The 19,801-nt window shown below is 50.4% G+C and overlaps 1 protein-coding gene across 1 annotated transcript in view; it reads right to left on the bottom strand.

Moving 5' to 3' along the window:
* Positions 1-4,189: 4,189 nt before the first annotated feature.
* galk1 (galactokinase 1) overlaps positions 4,190-19,801 on the bottom strand; it is a 30,334-nt gene continuing 14,722 nt past the window's right edge. The window contains exons 3-8 of the mRNA XM_085963258.1: positions 18,874-18,993; positions 17,744-17,879; positions 12,530-12,711; positions 10,935-11,085; positions 8,558-8,720; positions 4,190-5,458 (exon numbers count right to left, since the gene is read on the bottom strand). Coding sequence (XP_085819384.1) covers positions 5,387-5,458; positions 8,558-8,720; positions 10,935-11,085; positions 12,530-12,711; positions 17,744-17,879; positions 18,874-18,993 — 824 coding nt within the window. The 3' untranslated portion in view covers positions 4,190-5,386. The remainder of the gene's footprint in view (positions 5,459-8,557; positions 8,721-10,934; positions 11,086-12,529; positions 12,712-17,743; positions 17,880-18,873; positions 18,994-19,801) is intronic.

Raw genomic sequence — 19,801 nt, 5'->3', positions numbered from 1 at the left:
TGGAGGGTGCTGTTGCTGGATCATGGGGGGTGCTGTTGCTGGGTCATGGAGGGTGCAGTTGCTGGATCATGGAGGGTGCTGTTACTGGATCATGGGGGGTGCTGTTGCTGGATCATGGAGGGTGCAGTTGCTGGATCATGGGGGGTGCTGTTGCTGGGTCATGGAGGGTGCTGCTGTTGCTGGGTCATGGAGGGTGCTGCTGTTGCTGGGTCATGGAGGGTGCAGTTGCTGGATCATGGAGGGTGCTGTTACTGGATCATGGGGGGTGCTGTTGCTGGATCATGGAGGGTGCAGTTGCTGGATCATGTAGGGTGCTGTTGCTGGATCATGTAGGGTGCAGTTGCTGGATCATGGAGGGTGCTGCTGTTGCTGTATCATGGAGGGTGCTGTTGCTGGATCATGTAGGGTGCAGTTGCTGGATCATGGAGGGTGTTGCTGTTGCTGGATCATGTAGGGTGCAGTTGCTGGATCATGGAGAGTGCTGCTGTTGCTGGATCATGGAGGGTGCTGTTGCTGGATCATGGAGGGTGCTGTTGCTGGATCATGGAGGGTGCAGTTGCTGGATCATGGAGGGTGCTGCTGTTGCTGGATCATGGAGGGTGCTGTTGTTGCTGGATCATGTAGGGTGCTGTTGTTGGATCATGGAGGGTGCTGCTGTTGCTGGATCATGGAGGGGGGGTGCTGTTGCTGGATCATGGAGGGTGCTGCTGTTGCTGGATCATGGAGGGTGCTGTTGCTGGATCATGGAGGGTGCTGCTGTTGCTGGATCATGGAGGGGGGGTGCTGTTGCTGGATCATGGAGGGTGCTGTTGCTGGATCATGCAGGGTGCTGTTGCTGGAGCATGCAGGGTGCTGTTGCTGTTTATCGGAGGCTGAATTTGACAGATCCAGAGCAGTGACTATTCTACATAATTTGAGCTGCAAGGTTTGTTCAGTGATGTCATTCCATGAGAACAGGTGAGGGTGACACCATTGCATGACATCACTAGCAGAACCGTAGATTTTTAGCATGCGCGGAGAATGACATCATCGAGTGGCCGGGCTGATGCGCAGGATGACATCACGGGTCAACCAAAAACTAGTAGCACCCACGCTGTCGCTAATCACTTCGTCAAACTAAACACTCTGCCCCATCAGTCACCGCAGCTCTCACCCAGTGCGTGGGTCATGGACTGTTAACAGGTTTATTGGGTAGAAAGTGTGGGGGTGGATTATCGTCTACATTATGAAACGAACAGTGACAGTATTAAGACTTCCAGCTTTCATCCAGTCCAATGTTATTTGCACTGGGCTTTCTGAAAAATTAACTCCGTACCGTTCACACGGTCAAGAGTGTGATCCAGGTCGTTTTGGGGGGGGGGGGGGGGGGGGAAGAAAGGAGAGGGAAAACATGGTGCAGGTATAAAGGGGGTGAGAATGAGCGTGATCCCAGTTTAACGGAAGGGGGAAACATGAGCCGTCTGCCCATGTGGATCACCTTCTCCTCCTCGCCCCCCCCCCCCCCGCCCCTCTGATCCCATCCTCTTCTTCCCCCCCCACCCCGATCCTGGGGGAGCGGGGTTTTAGCTCGGCCCCCAGCTGCCAGTCCCATCCGACCCTCAACTAACACCTAAAACAGATTATTTGGTCATTATCACATTGCTGTTTGTAAATTGGCTGCCGTGTTTAACACATTACAACAGCGACTACACCTCAAAAATGTACTAATCAGCTGTAAAACACTTTGGGACGTCCTGAGGATGTGAAAGGTGCTGTAGGAGTGAAAGTCTTTCTTTGTTTGGAGGGTGAGGTTAATGTGGTAAATCTTCTGACTCCATATCGATCCATATACGTCAGCACAAATCAGGAATTGATGCACGCACTATGCACAATTTTTGTACCTTTAGTTTAAATTGTGTGAAAACGATGTGCGAGACTCCCTGCCGAGCAGTGCAGAGTTGGACACTCACCTCCCATGTACAGTGCTGGGGCAGTGGAGAGGGAGTTTTACTCTGCGCTTAACCCCTGCCGTCTCGGAGCTTGATACCAGCATGGATACATGGCTAGATTGGAGACGCTGGTCTCTTTAGAGCAGAGAAGATCGAGAGATCAGATCAGACAGAGGTGTTCAAAATCATGAGACAGATTCTAGACAGAGTAAATAAAGAGAAACTGTTCCCATTGGCGGAAGGGTCGAGAACCAGCGGACACAGATTTAAGGTGATTGGCAGAAGATCCAAAGGCGACATGAGGAAAAACTTTTCAACACAGCGTGTGGTTATGATGTGGAGTGCACTGCCTGAAAGGGTGGTGGAGGCAGATTCAATCGTGGCTTTCAACAGGGAGTTGGATAAGCACCTGAAGGAAAAAAATTTGTAGGGCTGCGGGGAAAGGGCGGGGGAGTGGGACGAGCTGAAGTGCTCTTGCAGAGAGCCGGCACGGGCTCGACGGGCCGAATGGCCTCCTTCTGTGGTGTAACCCGAAACGTCAACTCAAATTTCTCTCCACGGATGTTGCCTGACCTGCTGAGTTTTTCCAGCATTTTCTGTTGTTATTTCGGATTTCCAACATCTGCAGTATTTTGCTATCGTACTATGATTCGAAGTGTTCCATTCATCAGCACTGCCTCGATGAGCCCCAAATAATGTCTGGCGTATAAAAACCGACAATCAAATTGGTCCCATTGCTGGTATCCCCCAACTCAAGGGCAGCAATGCGATTATTCTGGTTCAAACAACAGACCCCACCGTGACTGTTTCACTGTCAACGTCAACAGGCCCCTAGCAGCAGCGATGGTGCGATGTTCAATTGACATCCCCTCGCTCCCTCAGCAGAACCGTAGGTTTTCAGAGTCAGCGAGAGAAACAGCAGCAGCCGGGGACAGAAGAGCTTCAGTGAGGACTTGCTTCCCGGGGGGGGGGGGGGGAAGGAGGGAGAGCAGCCCCAGTAAACAACACCTGCATTTAAATTCAGCCAACCCCCCATAAAAGAAACTGTGTGCTGTGTGAAACATAGAAGATAGCAGCAGGAGTAGGCCATTCGGCCCCTCGAGCCTGCTCCGCCATTCAATGAGATCATGGCTGATCATCCAAATTCAGTACCCTGTCCCTGCCTTCTCCCCATATCCCTGGTTCTGGACTACCCGGCCATCGGGAACAGACTAGATGCAGGAAGGATGTTCCCGATGGCGGGGGAGTCCAGAACCAGGGGTCATAGTCTAAGGATAAAGGGGTAAGCCATTTAGGACTGAAATGAGGAGGAATTTCTTCACCCAGAGAGTGGTGAACCTGTGGAATTCTCTGCCACAGAGGGCGGTGGAGGCCAGTTCATTAAGTATATTCAAGAAAGAGTTGGATATATTTCTTAAGGCTAAAGGGATCAAGGGATATGGGGAGAAAGCAGGAACAGGGTACTGAATTTGGATGATCAGCCATGATCTCATTGAATGGCGGAGCAGGCTCGAAGGGCCTACTCCTGCTCCTATCTTCTATGTATCTATGTAACATCCTTCCTGCATCCAGTCTGTCCAGTCCTGTTAGAATTTTCTAAGTTTCAATGAGATCCCCTCTCATTCTTCTAAACTCCAGCGAGTATAAGCCCAATCGGCCCTGTACGCATTATAGGTGAGGCTGACTGTATATCGTGAATAGTATAGAAGACTAAGGGGTGATTGAGGCGTTTAAGATGATTAAAGGATTTGGTAGGATAAAGAGAGAGAAACTATTTCCTCGGGGGGGGGGGGGGGGAGTCCAGAATAAGGGGGCAAAACCTTAATATTAGAGCTAGGCCGTTCAGGGGTGATGTCACTTCTTCACACAAAGGGTAGTGAAAATCTGGAACTCTCTCCCACAAAAAGGTTGTTGAGGCTGGGGGTCAACTGAAAATGTCAAAACGGAGTGACAGATTTTTGCTAGGTACGGGTATTAAGGGATACGGAACAAGGCAGGTAGATGGAGTTGAGATATGTATCAGCCGTGATCTAATTGAGCGGCAGAACCAGCTCGAGCGGCTGAATGGCCTCCTCCTGTTCCTATGATCGAGTCAATTCCCTGCTTCCTCATCCACAAGGAAAGGGGAAAGGTCTTACTCGGAGAAGAGCTGTTGAATGTGGGACCTTTGTTTCTTTAGGTGCAGATCATCCCGTTCCTGTCGGAGGAAAGCTCTGTCTGAAGCTAGCTAATGTTTTCAAAAAAGTCAAGTACCCTCTGTATATATTAGCCTCGAACACAACACATTTATATGAAATTTCTTTAAGACATCATCGGGTTAAAATAGCAAAGTGTTTCAGACCAAAGCGTTTGTACAGTAACAGCGTAATCTCCGCACTTTTCAGTGGCAGAACAGGGTGGCTCAGGCGACAGCTGGACTGTGAGGTGTCTCGTGAAACATACCCTGAACTTTGCTGAAAAGCAACGGAGAAAATTTGGGACAAATTGCACCAGATACCAGCGACCAAGTTTCCCCGCATCCTAAAGTGCACATCAACCACCATGGTTCACACACGGTCAACTCTTGTTTCAAGTCTTCCCTGGTTGCTCAGTGAGTTAATCCAGGGTCCGGTGTGGTACGGAGCCACACAGAACAAAAATTCCTAGGTTCAGGCCCCCCACCCACCGATCACAATGCAGTGAGCTCTGCTGGGACGTACGTGCGAGGACACCGAGTGATGCCCTGTACGGTACCAATAGCCTGCCAATGCACGCTGTCTGGGTTCGCTCGACAAGAACAGCCACGCGGATAAGGTATTAGGGGAGGGAAGGGGTTCTGGTGCCTGCAGAGTCATATCCCAGTAATAGTCAATTCCTCCTAGAAAACAAAGAAAAAGCCCATTTAAACTGCACACAAAGGACTGCTGCGTGCAGCGACACTGGGACAGAGGCACCATGTGAAGCCTCGACTAGTACAGAACGTTGGGGCTTGGTTGAGGAACAGGAGGAGGCCATTCAGCCCCTTGAGCCTGTTCCGCCATTCAATTAGATCATGGCTGATCTATATCTCGACTCCATTTACCCGCCTTGGTTCTGTACCCCTTAATACAAGCAGCTCGTGGTATAAACATCGAGGGCCTGGGTTAAGGCCTGGTGACTCCTGCGGCACTAGTTCCTGAGGGCAGGCAGCAATACGGCCGTGGAGTGTGCTCTGTGGTCGAGCACTCCGTCCTGAGCCAGCCCTAGAGCTCGGGCCAACCACGGGTCCAGGAGCGAGCCGGCTTCAGTTCTTTCCACCCAGCGCCAGTCAGCTGTTGAGAAGCCATCTCTCCGAGGAATGCCGAACACTGCCTGCCTGTGTTTTCTCTCTTTCACGTTGCTGTGTGTTTTTCTTTCAGAAGTAGGGATCAGGTGAGGGTTGTTTTGCTGATTATCAAAGGGATCTCTGGACGGGGAACTGGTGAGTGTAGAATCTGTTCTCACAGTTTCAGTACGTGGGCACCCCTAGACGGTTTAGTGATATAGAATGTTGCAGTTCCGCTGTACTTGTCCTGTTAATGAGAGACAGTAGTTTACATTCTGCAAAGGATTACATGGTCAGAAAGCCAATATTTGCATTCACTCCACCCCACGTGACTGAGGTGTCACTCTCCCCCCACCCCTCCGTGTGATGAGGCGTCACTCTCTCCCCCCCCCCCCCCCACCCGCGACTGGGGCGTCACTCCTGTCAGCCGTGGCTCGGTGGGTAGCACTCTTGCCTCTTGAGTCAGAAGGTTGTGGGTTCAAGTCACACTCGAGAATTGAGCACAAAAATCTAGGCTGACACTCCAGTGCAGTGCTGAGGGAGTGCTGAACTGTCAGTGAGTGATTCAGAAATCTGACTGACAACCAAAAACTCCCATTCCTACTGGGAGAGGAGAGAAGCTGTGTAACACTGGCGGCACACTATGTTACAGCTTGCCATGAACAGAGGGACAACCAGTAAACTAAGACAAGAGTATATATAAACAAGGCGAATGTATATTTATAAACTCAGGGATATACCTGTTTATACACTATGAATGGAACCGCGTTTATGTGTTCAACCATAAATGTATTTTGATGCTTTGGCAACATAAGATGTACCTTATCATGCCAATAAAGCGATTTGTATTGTATTGTATTGTATTGAGTGAGGCTGTTACTGAGAGCGGTCAGTGAGTGAGTGAGGCTGTTACTGAGAGCGGTCAGTGAGTGAGTGAGGCTGTTACTGAGAGCGGTCAGTGAGTGAGTGAGGCTGTTACTGAGAGCGGTCAGTGAGTGAGTGAGGCTGTTACTGAGAGCGGTCAGTGAGTGAGTGAGGCTGTTACTGAGAGCGGTCAGTGAGTGAGTGAGGCTGTTACTGAGAGTGGTCAGTGAGTGAGGCCCTGTTACTGAGAGTGGTCAGTGAGTGAATCCCGTTACTGAGAGTGGTCAGTGAGTGAGGCCCCGTTACTGAGAGTGGTCAGTGAGGTCCTGTTACTGAGAGTGGTCAGTGAGTGAGGCCCCGTTACTGAGAGTGGTCAGTGAGTGAGGCCCTGTTACTGAGAGTGGTCAGTGAGGCCCTGTTACTGAGAGTGGTCAGTGAGTGAGGCCCTGTTACTGAGAGTGGTCAGTGATTGTGGCCCCGTTACTGAGAGTGGTCAGTGAGTGAGGCCCCGTTACTGAGAGTGGTCAGTGAGTGAGGCCCTGTTACTGAGAGTGGTCAGTGAGGCCCCGTTACTGAGAGTGGTCAGTGAGTGAGGCCCCGTTACTGAGAGTGGTCAGTGAGTGAGGCTGTTACTGAGAGTGGTCAGTGAGTGAGGCCCTGTTACTGAGAGTGGTCAGTGAGTGAGGCCCTGTTACTGAGAGTGGTCAGTGAGTGAGGCCCTGTTACTGAGAGTGGTCAGTGAGTGAGGCCCTGTTACTGAGAGTGGTCAGTGAGTGAGGCCCTGTTACTGAGAGTGGTCAGTGAGTGAGGCCCTGTTACTGAGAGTGGTCAGTGAGTGAGGCCCTGTTACTGAGAGTGGTCAGTGAGTGAGGCCCTGTTACTGAGAGTGGTCAGTGAGTGAGGCCCTGTTACTGAGAGTGGTCAGTGAGTGAGGCCCTGTTACTGAGAGTGGTCAGTGAGTGAGGCCCTGTTACTGAGAGTGGTCAGTGAGTGAGGCCCTGTTACTGAGAGTGGTCAGTGAGTGGGCCTAAAAGATCTTATGGCACTATTTCGAAGAAGAGATGGGGATTTCTCCTCGGTGTCCTGGCCAATATTTATCCCTCAATCATCACGAAAAACATTATCTGGTCATTATCACATTGGCTGCTTGTGTGATCTTGCTGTACACAAATTGGCTGCTGCATTTCCTACATTACAACAGAGACTACACTTCAAAGTATGCATTGGCTGTAAAGCACTTTGGGATGTCCTGAGGTTGTGAAAGACACTGTATAAATACAAGTCTTTCTTTTTCCACTCCTCCCCACCCCGTCCCGCGCGACGGGCAACAAACAGAAGCCATAATGCTTTTTGTTAGCATTTGCTGTCTGAAGGGGAAACCACAGGACCATGTACAAGATTATACAGAAAGAAATTAATAGTGAATTCGGGGCCAAGCAAGACTTGAGAGAGACACTGCAAGAGCAAGAGGAAGTACTTAAACCCCCCACCCCCAAGGGACTGGTACGGGGCCGAGCAGGACGACAAGCAGGAGGTAGTTAAAATGCCAAGTACTGTAGAACACATCATCCAACATGTGCGCTCCAGGATTTTGACATGAAAGACACTCTAGTTAGGCTCAAAACTAAAATACCCCAGAATGGATGAACGATACCCCAGGGTGGTTAGAGAGACAGGGGACTAGATTCGTGAAGCACCAACCCAACAGTCATTCTGAGGAGTCAATCGACACTGAAAATGTTCTGGTAGACTGAAACAGACAAATGCAGTTCCCATGGTTCAGTAAGGACGACAGAGGTACACCTGGCAACATTAACAGAGCCATTGCAGACTGTACCTCATCCAACAAAAATCTAGCGATCTCGGTCTGGAAAGCTCCAACTGACCCCCAGCATCCACAGCCTTTTAAGGGAGAGTTCCAGGTTTCTGCTACCCTTTCTGTGATAAAGTGCTTCCTGATTTCGCTCCTAAGTGGCCTAGCTTCAATTTTAAGATTGTTTTGGACAGCCCCACCTGTGAAAGTAGTTTTCTATAGCTATCCCATTGAACCCCTTTCTGTGCACATTTAGACCCGTGGAGATAGAGTGGGAAGGAAAATCCAACTGTGCAAGTAAACGCACACGGGCTCCCAGCCCAGCGGGCACGGGCCGCACACGGGCTCCCAGCCCAGCGGGCACGGGCCGCACACGGGCTCCCAGCCCAGCGGGCACGGGCCGCACACGGGCTCCCAGCCCAGCGGGCACGGGCCGCACACGGGCTCCCAGCCCAGCGGGCACGGGCCGCACACGGGCTCCCAGCCCAGCGGGCACGGGCCGCACACGGGCTCCCAGCCCAGCGGGCACGGGCCGCACACGGGCTCCCAGCCCAGCGGGCACGGGCCGCACACGGGCTCCCAGCCCAGCGGGCACGGGCCGCACACGGGCTCCCAGCCCAGCGGACAAGCTGCACTTGGACTTTCTCCCTCTGCCCCTTTACCGGTTACCTTAATCCGCTCGATCGTTTTTTCCACAGCTGCAGCATCCACTAAGGTAACCGTACAGCCGCCAAAGCCTCCTCCAGTCATCCGGCTGCCGTAGACCCCCTCACCATCCATCGCCGCAGCAACCAGCTCATCCAGCTCCCGGCAACTGACCTCATAATCATCTCTGTAAAAGAAGACAGTAGAGAGGACGAGTCCTGGTTAAACCCGACGTTCTTCCCTTCCCACCCCGAAGGCATCGACCCGAGGTATGGTCTCGAGGTGTCAACACCCCACCCCACCCCACCCCTGCTCTTTGACGAGATGTACGGTCTGGAGGTGCGGACTCCAATGTTCCCTTTAAGCTTCACGACTGTGCGGCGCTCCAGGGAATCCGCACAGCCGGCTTTTCACTGTAAAAACCGCGCAAAATTAGAGAACATTGGCTGACACTCTTGATACTTTGGCCAATCCCGTTCTTCGATACCCGAGGTACAGTCTATAGGCACCGACAACCTCCCGAGACCTCGTCCAATCTGCTGCTCTTCGCGTGAGAGCCGGGACAGCAAGCGCCGACACGATCCTCAATGACGAGGGAGTCACAGCCTTGCATCGTGTCTACACACACGCGTACCTCCCTCCAGGGTGCGCCAGATTGCGATTAGGAGCAGGGACCCTGGCCGATTCATCCCTCCTTAACCCAGGAATGCCGAGGCCAATTGCACAGCACACAACTGCCGCCCCCGCTGATATCAGCCATCTCAAGACACACTGGGGATTAAACCTGGGATTCCTGTACAACTTGCGTCAAGGTCTGACATACAGAGTAGGAGGATAGCCCAATGCCAGTAGTTGATGACTTGTGGAGATGCCCAGACCTAAGTGTGTGCAGCACCCATTCTTACTGAACATCATCAGACTTTATAAACCAGCAGTATAGTACAACGGCTGGGAGGCTGCAGTATGAAACCAACAGCACATTTACTGCACAACAACTTCTCATGCCAAGCCTGCACTGGGCTGAGATTGATGCATGGGATGCATGTAGCACAGAGTGCAGAGTGCTGTCACTGGCAAACGGCTGTGAAATCTTCATATTGTAACCACTTGGGCAGTGAAAAATACCCAGCCATACAATTATGGATTCTGGCCTACAAAAACCTTGCAGTATTTAAAGAGAGCATTTTGAGCTGTTTAACATTGGGGTACAGTACTGGTGGTTATAGGTCTGTTACTGTATAACACTGGGGTACAGTACTGGTGGGTACAGGTCTGTTACTGTATAACACTGGGGTACAGTACTGGTGGGTCCAGGTCTGTCACTGCATAACACTGGGGTACAGTACTGGTGGGTACAGGTCTGTCACTGTATAACACTGGGGTACAGTACTGGTGGGTCCAGGTCTGTCACTGCATAACACTGGGGTACAGTACTGGTGGGTACAGGTCTGTCACTGCATAACACTGGGGTACAGTACTGGTGGGTCCAGGTCTGTCACTGCATAACACTGGGGTACAGTACTGGTGGGTACAGGTCTGTCACTGCATAACACTGGGGTACAGTACTGGTGGGTCCAGGTCTGTCACTGTATAACACGGGTACAGTACTGGTGGGTACAGGTCTGTCACTGTATAACACTGGGGTACAGTACTGGTGGGTACAGGTCTGTCACTGCATAACACTGGGGTACAGTACTGGTGGGTACAGGTCTGTCACTGTATAACACTGGGGTACAGTACTGGTGGTTATAGGTCTGTTACTGTATAACACTGGGGTACAGTACTGGTGGGTACAGGTCTGTCACTGTAGAACACTGGGGTATAGTGCTGGTGGTTATAGGTCTGTCACTGCATAACACTGGGGTACAGTACTGGTGGTTATAGGTCTGTTACTGTATAACACTGGGGTACAGTACTGGTGGGTACAGGTCTGTTACTGTATAACACTGGGGTATAGTACTGGTGGTTATAGGTCTGTTACTGTATAACACTGGGGTATAGTACTGGTGGGTACAGGTCTGTCACTGTATAACACTGGGGTACAGTACTGGTGGGTCCAGGTCTGTCACTGTATAACACTGGGGTACAGTACTGGTGGGTACAGGTCTGTCACTAGTGATGGTAGTAGTGGGAGCAATTAGAAATGAATTGACAGCATCACAAAACATTAAAGTACATTGGCTGTTGTTTTTCCACATTGTGTATCAGTAACTGATAACTTAAATAAACCTAATGACATCACTACTGTTACATAATGGTGGTGTGAGTTTGCAAATAGTGATTAATGGCAATTCTTGCAGTAGTGATCAGTTTTGACTGTGTTGGAAGCAAGCTGCACGGTCCCATCCTCGCTCCATCTCACAGGCCCACTCTCCCACCTCCATGCCACATTCCCAGGTACCTCAGAGAATTGTGGCTCTGCACCATCAGCTTCCCGAACTCCCGGTAATTCCTGGACTTCAGAGCTTCGGCCGCCTCAGTTGTCCGTTTGATTTCACTGATCACGTGACGGGCTCTGCAACAGACCTCCGCCTCCAGACAAGCCTTCGCTGCTGAGGGGGAGGGGGAGTTAGACATGCACCGATTACATCAAAGAAAGAACAAACTTGTATTTCTATAGCGCCTTTCACGACCTTAGGATGCCCCAAAGCGCTTTACTGCCACTGAAATACTTTTGAAGTGTAGTCACTGTTATACTGTCGGAAACACGACACCCTAATTGCGCACAGCAAGCTCCCACAAACAGCCATGAGATAAACTTGCTGTGCTTGTTTCCTTTGGAAACCAAAGGATATTAAGGCATCGAATGGAAGATTACGAAGGGAATTGACAAAAAAAGTGATCCAGACAAATGATTCCCTGCAGTGAAGGTGGTCGGCATATATTGCCCATAATCCCACCACCATCGTCACCAGACATTAACTGTTTCACTGGCACTTTGGGACACCTAGAAGACATGAAAGGCGCTATAGGCAAGTACTGTCTTTCTTCTAATGCCTTTTTCCCCCCAATGCTGATAATTGCAGCTGCCCTTTAACCTGGGTTACGGGAATATGGAATGCTTTGCCACAAGTGACCATTGAAGCCGTGTCAGTAGCTTTAAGAATTAATTAGATAAATTAGATTAATGAGGAAAAATATATTATAGGGAATGGGGAAAGTGGGAAATGGCATCAGAGGGGGAAGAGCTCTGATGTGGAGCTAGTACCAGCCCAGGCCCAGTGAAGCTGGAATTTCTGACGCTATAAATCAGTGTTATGCTGTTCAGCTGCCACTGGAGGTCCTTTGAACAGGCTGTATGCAGGAAACTGGTGCTGCTGGGGACTGAATAGTCAGTGAGAGGGAGCTTTCAGGAACCAGACAGGCTGAGATGGAAATAATGGGGGTAATTTTGACTTTGGGCAATAGTGGGTTTTTAAAAATTCATTCATGGGATGTGGATGTCGCTGGCAAGGCCGGCATTTATTGCCCATCCATAGTTGCCCTCGAGAAGGTGGTGGTGAGCCGCCTTCTTGAACCGCTGCAGTCCGTGTGGTGAAGGTGCTCCCACAGTGCCGTTAGGGAGGGAGTTCCAGGATTTTGACCCAGCGACGATGAAGGAACGGCCGATATATGTCAAAGTCAGGTGTGACTTGGAGGGGAACTTGGAGGCGATGGTGCTGCCCTTGTCCTTCTAGGTGGTGGAGGTCGCGGGTTTGGGAGGTGCTGCAAAAGTAGTATGAAATGAAAATGGGCGGCTGAATTGTTACCTAAACTTTTAACTACCCCCAATGAGTCTGAGAGGAGCATCTAAAAAGACTTGCATTTATGTAGCGCCTTTCACAACCTCAGGACATCCCAAAGTGCTTTACAGCCAATTAAGTATTTATTAAATTAAGTATCAGAGGGCAAGAAATCACGAGGCAAAGTATAGATCGCCTGCGCACCGAATGGTGATGATTGCTCACCTCTCCTCACACATGCCAGGTCAGGTACAAAACCCAAACTAGTACTCACCTTTCAAATCAGCCATAGAAACATCTCGGAGACTCTCTTTCCCAAGCACCTTCGCGGCCTCCATGCATTGCTTGCGCCGGGTCGGGTACTCACTGCCCGTCAGGGTGTGTCGCACGTTGGAGTTTGTGATGAGGACCACCAGGTTGGGGTCAGTGAGGGGCACAGGGGTCACTTCCAAAGACCTGACGTTAGAAGAGTATGTGGTTAAACGCCTCCAGCCCCATGAATCCAGCTGTCTTACGCCGAGGGCAGCAACGAGCGCAGATCCCAAAGAACAGACACAACAAGCTGCACCAAGATTCGACCCCACACCTTCCTTACCAACAAAGGCAGTCCTAACAGGGTCAGAGGGAATCTCACCAGATTGTTTCGGGCCCTCTTTTTCTTTGTGAATTTTGCAGCTCTTTAAGCTCAGGGATGTTGGTGTTGGGGAATTCAGGTGCCTGCAGTCTGTATCAAACACTCCCAGGGCAGGTACAGCACGGGTTAGATACAGAGTAAAGCTCCCTCTACACTGTCCCATCAAACACTCCCAGGGCAGGTACAGCACGGGTTAGATACAGAGTAAAGCTCCCTCTACACTGTCCCATCAAACACTCCCAGGGCAGGTACAGCACGGGTTAGATACAGAGTAAAGCTCCCTCTACACTGTCCCATCAAACACTCCCAGGGCAGGTACAGCACGGGTTAGATACAGAGTAAAGCTCCCTCTACACTGTCCCATCAAACACTCCCAGGGCAGGTACAGCACGGGTTAGATACAGAGTAAAGCTGCCTCTACACTGTCCCATCAAACACTCCCAGGGCAGGTACAGCACGGGGTAGATACAGAGTAAAGCTCCCTCTACACTGTCCCATCAAACACTCCCAGGGCAGGTACAGCACGGGTTAGATACAGAGTAAAGCTCCCTCTACACTGTCCCATCAAACACTCCCAGGGCAGGTACAGCACGGGTTAGATACAGAGTAAAGCTGCCTCTACACTGTCCCATCAAACACTCCCAGGGCAGGTACAGCACGGGGTAGATACAGAGTAAAGCTCCCTCTACACTGCCCCATCAAACACTCCCAGGGCAGGTACAGCACAGGTTAGATACAGAGTAAACAAAAATAGAATAATTTAGGGACATTTTGGTTTGAGCATCTTTTAGTTTAATTGGATCGTTAATGCTTTATTCATTGTGCCCTCCTCTTGAGGGGGTACCTATGAAACTGATGCTTGAATCGGTCATACTGAGCTAGAGGGAGGGCAGGAGAGAGAGACACAGACAGACAGATATGATGAGAAGGTGGGTAGAGGTTGATCCATGAGGACGGGATGGGTCCGAATGTCCTCCTCCCCATTCTGAAAAAATCCTATGCTCCAACTGCCAAGTCACTTCCACACTGCCATCCAATTAGTCAACAACACTCAAGAAGCTCGACACCATCCAGGACAAAGCAGCATGCTTGATTGGCCCCCCATCCACCACCTTAAACATTCACTCCCTCCACCACCGGCGCACCGTAGCTGCAGTGTACCATCTACAAGATGCACTGCAGCAACTCACCAAAGCTTCTTCGGCAGCACCTCCCAAGCCTGCGACCTCTTCCACCTAGAAGGACAAGCGCAGCAGGTGCATGGGAACACCACCACTTCCAAGTTTCCCTCCAAGTCACACATCATCCTGACTTAGAAGTATTTCACCGATCCTTCATCGTCGCTGGGTCAAAATCCTGGAACTCTCTCCCCAACATCACTGTGGGAGTACTTTCACCACACGGACTGCAGCAGTTCAAGAACGTGGCCCATCACCACCTTCGAGGGCAATTAGGATGGGCAATAAATGCTGGCCTCGCCAGCGACGCCCACATCCCATAAAAAATTTATTTTTTTGGTGTAGTACTGTTCAGCTGCCAGTGGAGGACAGCACAGGCTGCCGGAGGGAAATGGGTGCTGGCGGGGACTGAGCGATGGAGCTTTCAGGAATCAAAGATCAGGTACAGAGAATGAGTGAGTGCAACACACAAGCAGAGAAATCACCTCCTTGCACAAAACAGCATTGTACCTCAATTTCCCATCACACACTATCAATTCCAGGAACTTTAGTCTTCTAAAGTTCCACATGTGAGGCTTTTAAGAACATTAGAATTAGGAGCAGGAGTAGGCCATAGGGCTGCTCGAGCCTGCTCCGCCATTCAATAAGATCATGGCTGATCATCCACCTCAATTCCACTTTCCCTATAGTCCCTTGATTCCCTTAAAGTCCAAATCTATCGATCTCAGTCGTGAATATACTCAATGACTGAGCATCCACAGCCCTCTGGGGCAGAGAATTCCAAAGATTCACCACCCACTGAGTGAAGAAATTCCTCCTCATCTCGGTCCTAAACAGCCGACCCCTTATCCTGAGACTATGCCCCCGAGTTCTAGACTCTCCAGCCAGGGGAAACAGCCTCTCAGCATCTGCCCCGTCAATCCCCCTCAGAATCTTACATTTCATTGAGATTTTATAAATGCCTTCTTGAAATCCCTGAATCTATATCTATTGGATAATCCCTCATTTACTAGTTTAATTACCTGCCTGGCTTGAAAATGACTTTGATCCTAATTGCTTGGCTCTCGGGCGAGTGAAATTTCCCTCCTCCTGTTCTCCGAGACCACTTATAGCACCTTCACTACAGCCACAATGAGACGTTAAACAGAGACCCCGTCTGCCCTCAGGTGGATTCAAAAGATCCCAGGGCACTATTCGAAGACGAGCAGGAGAGTTATCCCCAGTGTCCTGGTCAATATTTATCCCTCAACCAACATCACTTAAAAAAAAAATGCACGATGTGGTTATTTGTCTCATTGCTGTTTATGGGAGCTTGCTGTGCGCAAGTTGGCTGCTGCGTTTTCTACATTACAACAATTATCTTGGGGAAGCTAGATCAGCGTTTCTCAAACTGGGGTCTGTAGAGACTTTCCAGGGGCCCGCGACCGGAGGTAATTTCAAGCTTGCTCTTTATAAAACCGACACTGATTCAGTTCTTGCGAATTATTCTCAACGGCTGGGCCCGGCTCCCCACAGGAGGCCCACAGCTCTCGCTCACTTTGCAACGAGCGTTCCCTGCCGGTCGAGCCGATTCCTCTCCCTGGTGCCGCGACCCAGTGCCGTCCTCCCGACACCTGATCAGAGCGCCTGCGGGGCCCTTCAAACACGTGCCTGAACGTGTTCACGCAAACACGCTCAATCCCACAGTGCGGCTGTTCCAGAACGTGCCAGTGGGACGGTGTGGCGGGGAGTCGTGCTTCCAGCAGCGTCCCAGCGTGTGCACGGGCGCTCGTACCCTCACTCACCTTGGCCAGCCTGCTGACGGCTTTAAACATTGCCCAGCACTCAGTGGCCATCTGTTGCTGCGGAGTACCCAGAATTGGTGTGAGAAGCAGGCACACCCATCGCACTGATATCCGATTATTAAAACACTTCTTACATGCAGCACTTTCATATTATGAATATTATATAGTATTATAATTTAGATGGGGGGTCCGTGATTAGTAACCCATTTGAAAAAGGGTCCTTCAACCAAAACAGTTTGAGACCTACTGAGCTGGATAAGCAGGAGGGAGAAAGGAATCGAAGGGTTTGCTGATCGGGTTACATGAAGAGGGGTGGGAGGAGGCTCGTGTGGAGCAGAAACACCGACATGGACCAGATGGGCCGAATGGCCTGTTTGAGCTGTAGACTCCATGTAGCCTTCACTTCACTACTGAACCAGCTGTTGCCACTGGTGAATTTAGGTATCAAAACAACTGGAGAGGATATAAAATGTGTAAATATGAGTGGATGAGGGGCATGCAGTGAGTTAGATACTATCCTTTCACCTTTGGGACCTAGATTCAAATCTAAACCAAATCTTTGAGGTGGATGTTTCTTCCCTCTCCCGGTTGTAAAGGTCCTACAAGAAATGAGTTGGACAGCCTCGGTCCAGTTCCTCGTGGGCATGGGCTCGCAGAATAAAACTAATTGGCAATCTCACTCCGAAGTCATGGGATGGCTGGTGTGGAAAACAGAAAGTCAAGCTGGTCTTGTGAGGTGGGGGCTGAGGCACAGAGTCATAACGGCACAGAAGGAGGCCATTCGGCCCATCGAGTCCATGCCGGCTCTCCGTAGAGCAATCCAGTCAGTCCCATTCCCCCGCTCTATCCCCGTATCCCTGCAAATTTATTTCCCTCAAGTGCCTATCCAGTCTCCCCTTAAAAACATGGAGTGTCTCCGCTTCCACCACTTCCGTCGGCAGCGAGTTCCCGGTCCTCACCACTCGCTGTGTAAAAAAGTTTATCCTCACAGCCCCCCTGTATCTCTTGCCCAAAACCTTAAATCTGTGTCCCCTAGTCCTTGTACCATCAACTAGTGGGAACAGCCTTTCCCCGTCTAGCCTATCCAAACCCGTCATAATCTTGTACACCTCTATCAAATCACCCCTCAACCTCCTTTGCTCTAATGAAAACAAATCCATGATTTGGGAGCAGAGTAGAGACAGTCTAATCCAGATCCGATCACCTTTACTGGAGTGCGTGCACGTGTGGAAGTCGGGCGAGTGCAGGACTGGGCTCGTACTGTGTTGTCTCACACTCGTCGACACTCGCACGCGAAGCATGGGTGAGATACCGGAGAATTGCACCACAGCACGAATCAGCAAACTGAGGAGCAAAGAGGGTGACTCAGAACCTGCAGTTTCTGGCCAGCAGAACACTCTGACTCGCTGTCTCTTAAGCGCTTTACAGTCAATGAAGTACTTTTGAAATAGAGTCACTGTTGTAGTGTAGGAAATGCAGCAGCCAATTTGCGCACAGCAAGCTCCCACAAACAGTAATGTGATAATGACCAAATAATCTGTTTTAGTGCTGTTGGTTGAGGGATAAACATTGGCCAGGACACTGGGGAGAACTCCCCTGCTCTTCTTCGAAATAGTGGCCATGGGATGTTTTACGACCACCCGAGCGTGCAGGCTTGGTTTAACGTCTCATCTGAAAGACAGCACCTCCGACAGTGCAGCGCTCCCTCAGCACTGCACTGGGACTGTCAGCCTGGATTTTGTGCTCAAGTCTCGAGTGGAACTTGAACCCACGACCTTCTGACTCAGAGGCGAGAGTGCTACCCACTGAGCCACAGCTGACCCCAAAGCCACACAGATTAGAGTCAGAGCACAGACTGCCATCAGTGGCGACACATTCCTTCCCCCGCTCACCTGCAGTCAATAAGCAAGGCGTGATCCGTTTTCCCCATCACGGAGATGAACTGGTCCATGATACCGCACGGCATGGAGGCAAACGTGTGTTCAGCTTTCTGGCAGATCAGAGCCTTCTCCATTAAATCCCCATCGTCTGATGGCCAGAAATTTTAAACGTAGTCAGGGATCATAGGCGGTGCAGAATATGCACGGTGCCCCCCCATCACCAAGATGCGTGCTTCCTCTGTGGCGTGCACACATGCTCCCCATTCCCAGAATGTACATCACTGCGCAATCCACACCACTCTCTCTCCCATCCCAAGGTCTGTGCCACACTTACCACACCGATCTTCCAAAGTCCAGCCTGAGTTTAGAGCAGTGCCCTTGAAGGTGGCCAACAAGCAACAGATTCTGTATTTTTCTTGGATGTGGGCGACGTTGGCAAGGCCGTATTTATTGCCCATCCCTCGTTGCCCTGAACAACTAAGGGCACCTGAGGGGGCAGATGGGGCCTTTGTGTATAACGTCTCATCTGAAAGACGGCGCCTCCGACAGTGCACTCTCAGTACTGCACTGGGAGTGTCAGCCTAGATTTTGTGCTAAGTCTCTAGTGTGGGACTGGAGTCACATACAGCAGGTATGGGTGGCAGGTCCCTTCCCTGAAGGACATTAGTGAACCAGTTGGGTTTTTAACAACAGATTATATGGTCATTTTTTTCCTGGTGCCAACCCACAACTTCCCCGATTTATTGAATTCAACAACTCGCCCTGGTGGGATCTGAACTCATGACCTCTGATTTGCCAGTCCAGTACCACAATCACTACCCCATGACCTTTACCCACCAGGGCAATAGGACGATCCAGGCCAGGACTTTGTAGAGACAGTCAGTCCTGCTCTGTGATTGCTGGGAACAGATAGATTAGTCACATCTGCTCATCCAGCCAAAGAGCAGGGAAAGGTCATTGAGCAAATACTGCGCACGGCCATTCAAGGAACTCCCATTACTCAAACTAAACAACTGCACTGGAAAGGACCCAGTGGTCCAGGGAACCCTTCATCACTGGAGCTTTCTGGGAGTGGAAGAGGCAATGGAGGTACAGTGGAGACCCAATCATTTTACATTAACAAAGCAGCTCGCTTCACTCACCTGGGCAGATCTGCTGTAGGAAGGTGTACGTGGCCACTTCCAAAGAAGCCGAACTGGACAGCCCACCTCCTAATGGGACGTTACTTGCCATCACTGCCTTGAACCCAGGGAGTGGGCCTGCTACAGGGATACAACACAAAGCAAAAATCCGTATGGGTGTGAGAGCAAGCAAAAATGCTCAAGAAAAAAAATTACACTGTATAGTTAAATAAAACCTACTGGACACCAAGTAGTGACCCTGGTGCATCTTAAAAGCTAATTATATTCTACTTGGCAACACTCCCATTTATAAAGCCATGGTGAGGGGGGGGAGAAATTATCTACTAACCAGAAATTTTAAACCATGAAATGAGCAACAAGTGGTAGACAGATTGACAAGTAGACCCTTTGGAACATTTCAGATCTGGGGTGTGGGGGGGGGGGGGGGGGGGGGGGAAGGAGAAGGAGGTGTTCCTCTCCCATGCCCCAGGTGCAGCCTATATCTAGAGACAAACTACTCTGCCAAAGCTTTCATAGTGATGACATGCTGTGAGCTGCAGGTCTGTGTGCTCTCACCATTAACAGCACATGATCAATGGAACAGTGTTTCCACTTCCAATAATACCAAGCATCCCGAGAGTGGCCAATGAAAGCAAAGCAAAATATAGGCAGCCTTCAAAACAACATTAACGTTGTAAAACATCCCATAAAAATTAGGAGCAGGAGTAGGCCATTCGGCCTCTCAAGTCTGCTCCGCCATTCAATAAGATCATGGCTGATCTTCAATCTCAACTCCACTTTCCCGCCCGATCCCCATATCCCTTGATTCCCCTCGAGTCCAAAAATCTACCGATCTCAGCCTTGAATATACTCAATGACTCAGCATTCACAGCTCTCTGGGGCAGAGAATTCCAAAGATTCACCACCCTCTGAGTGAAGAAATTCCTCC

Source organism: Somniosus microcephalus, chromosome 21, assembly GCF_052327205.1.
Source record: "Somniosus microcephalus isolate GS21.2 chromosome 21, FLI_Smic_1.0, whole genome shotgun sequence".
Classification (NCBI taxonomy): domain Eukaryota; kingdom Metazoa; phylum Chordata; class Chondrichthyes; order Squaliformes; family Somniosidae; genus Somniosus; species Somniosus microcephalus.
Note: the sequence above shows the minus strand (reverse complement) of the source record. Positions and strands in the feature narration are given on the sequence as shown.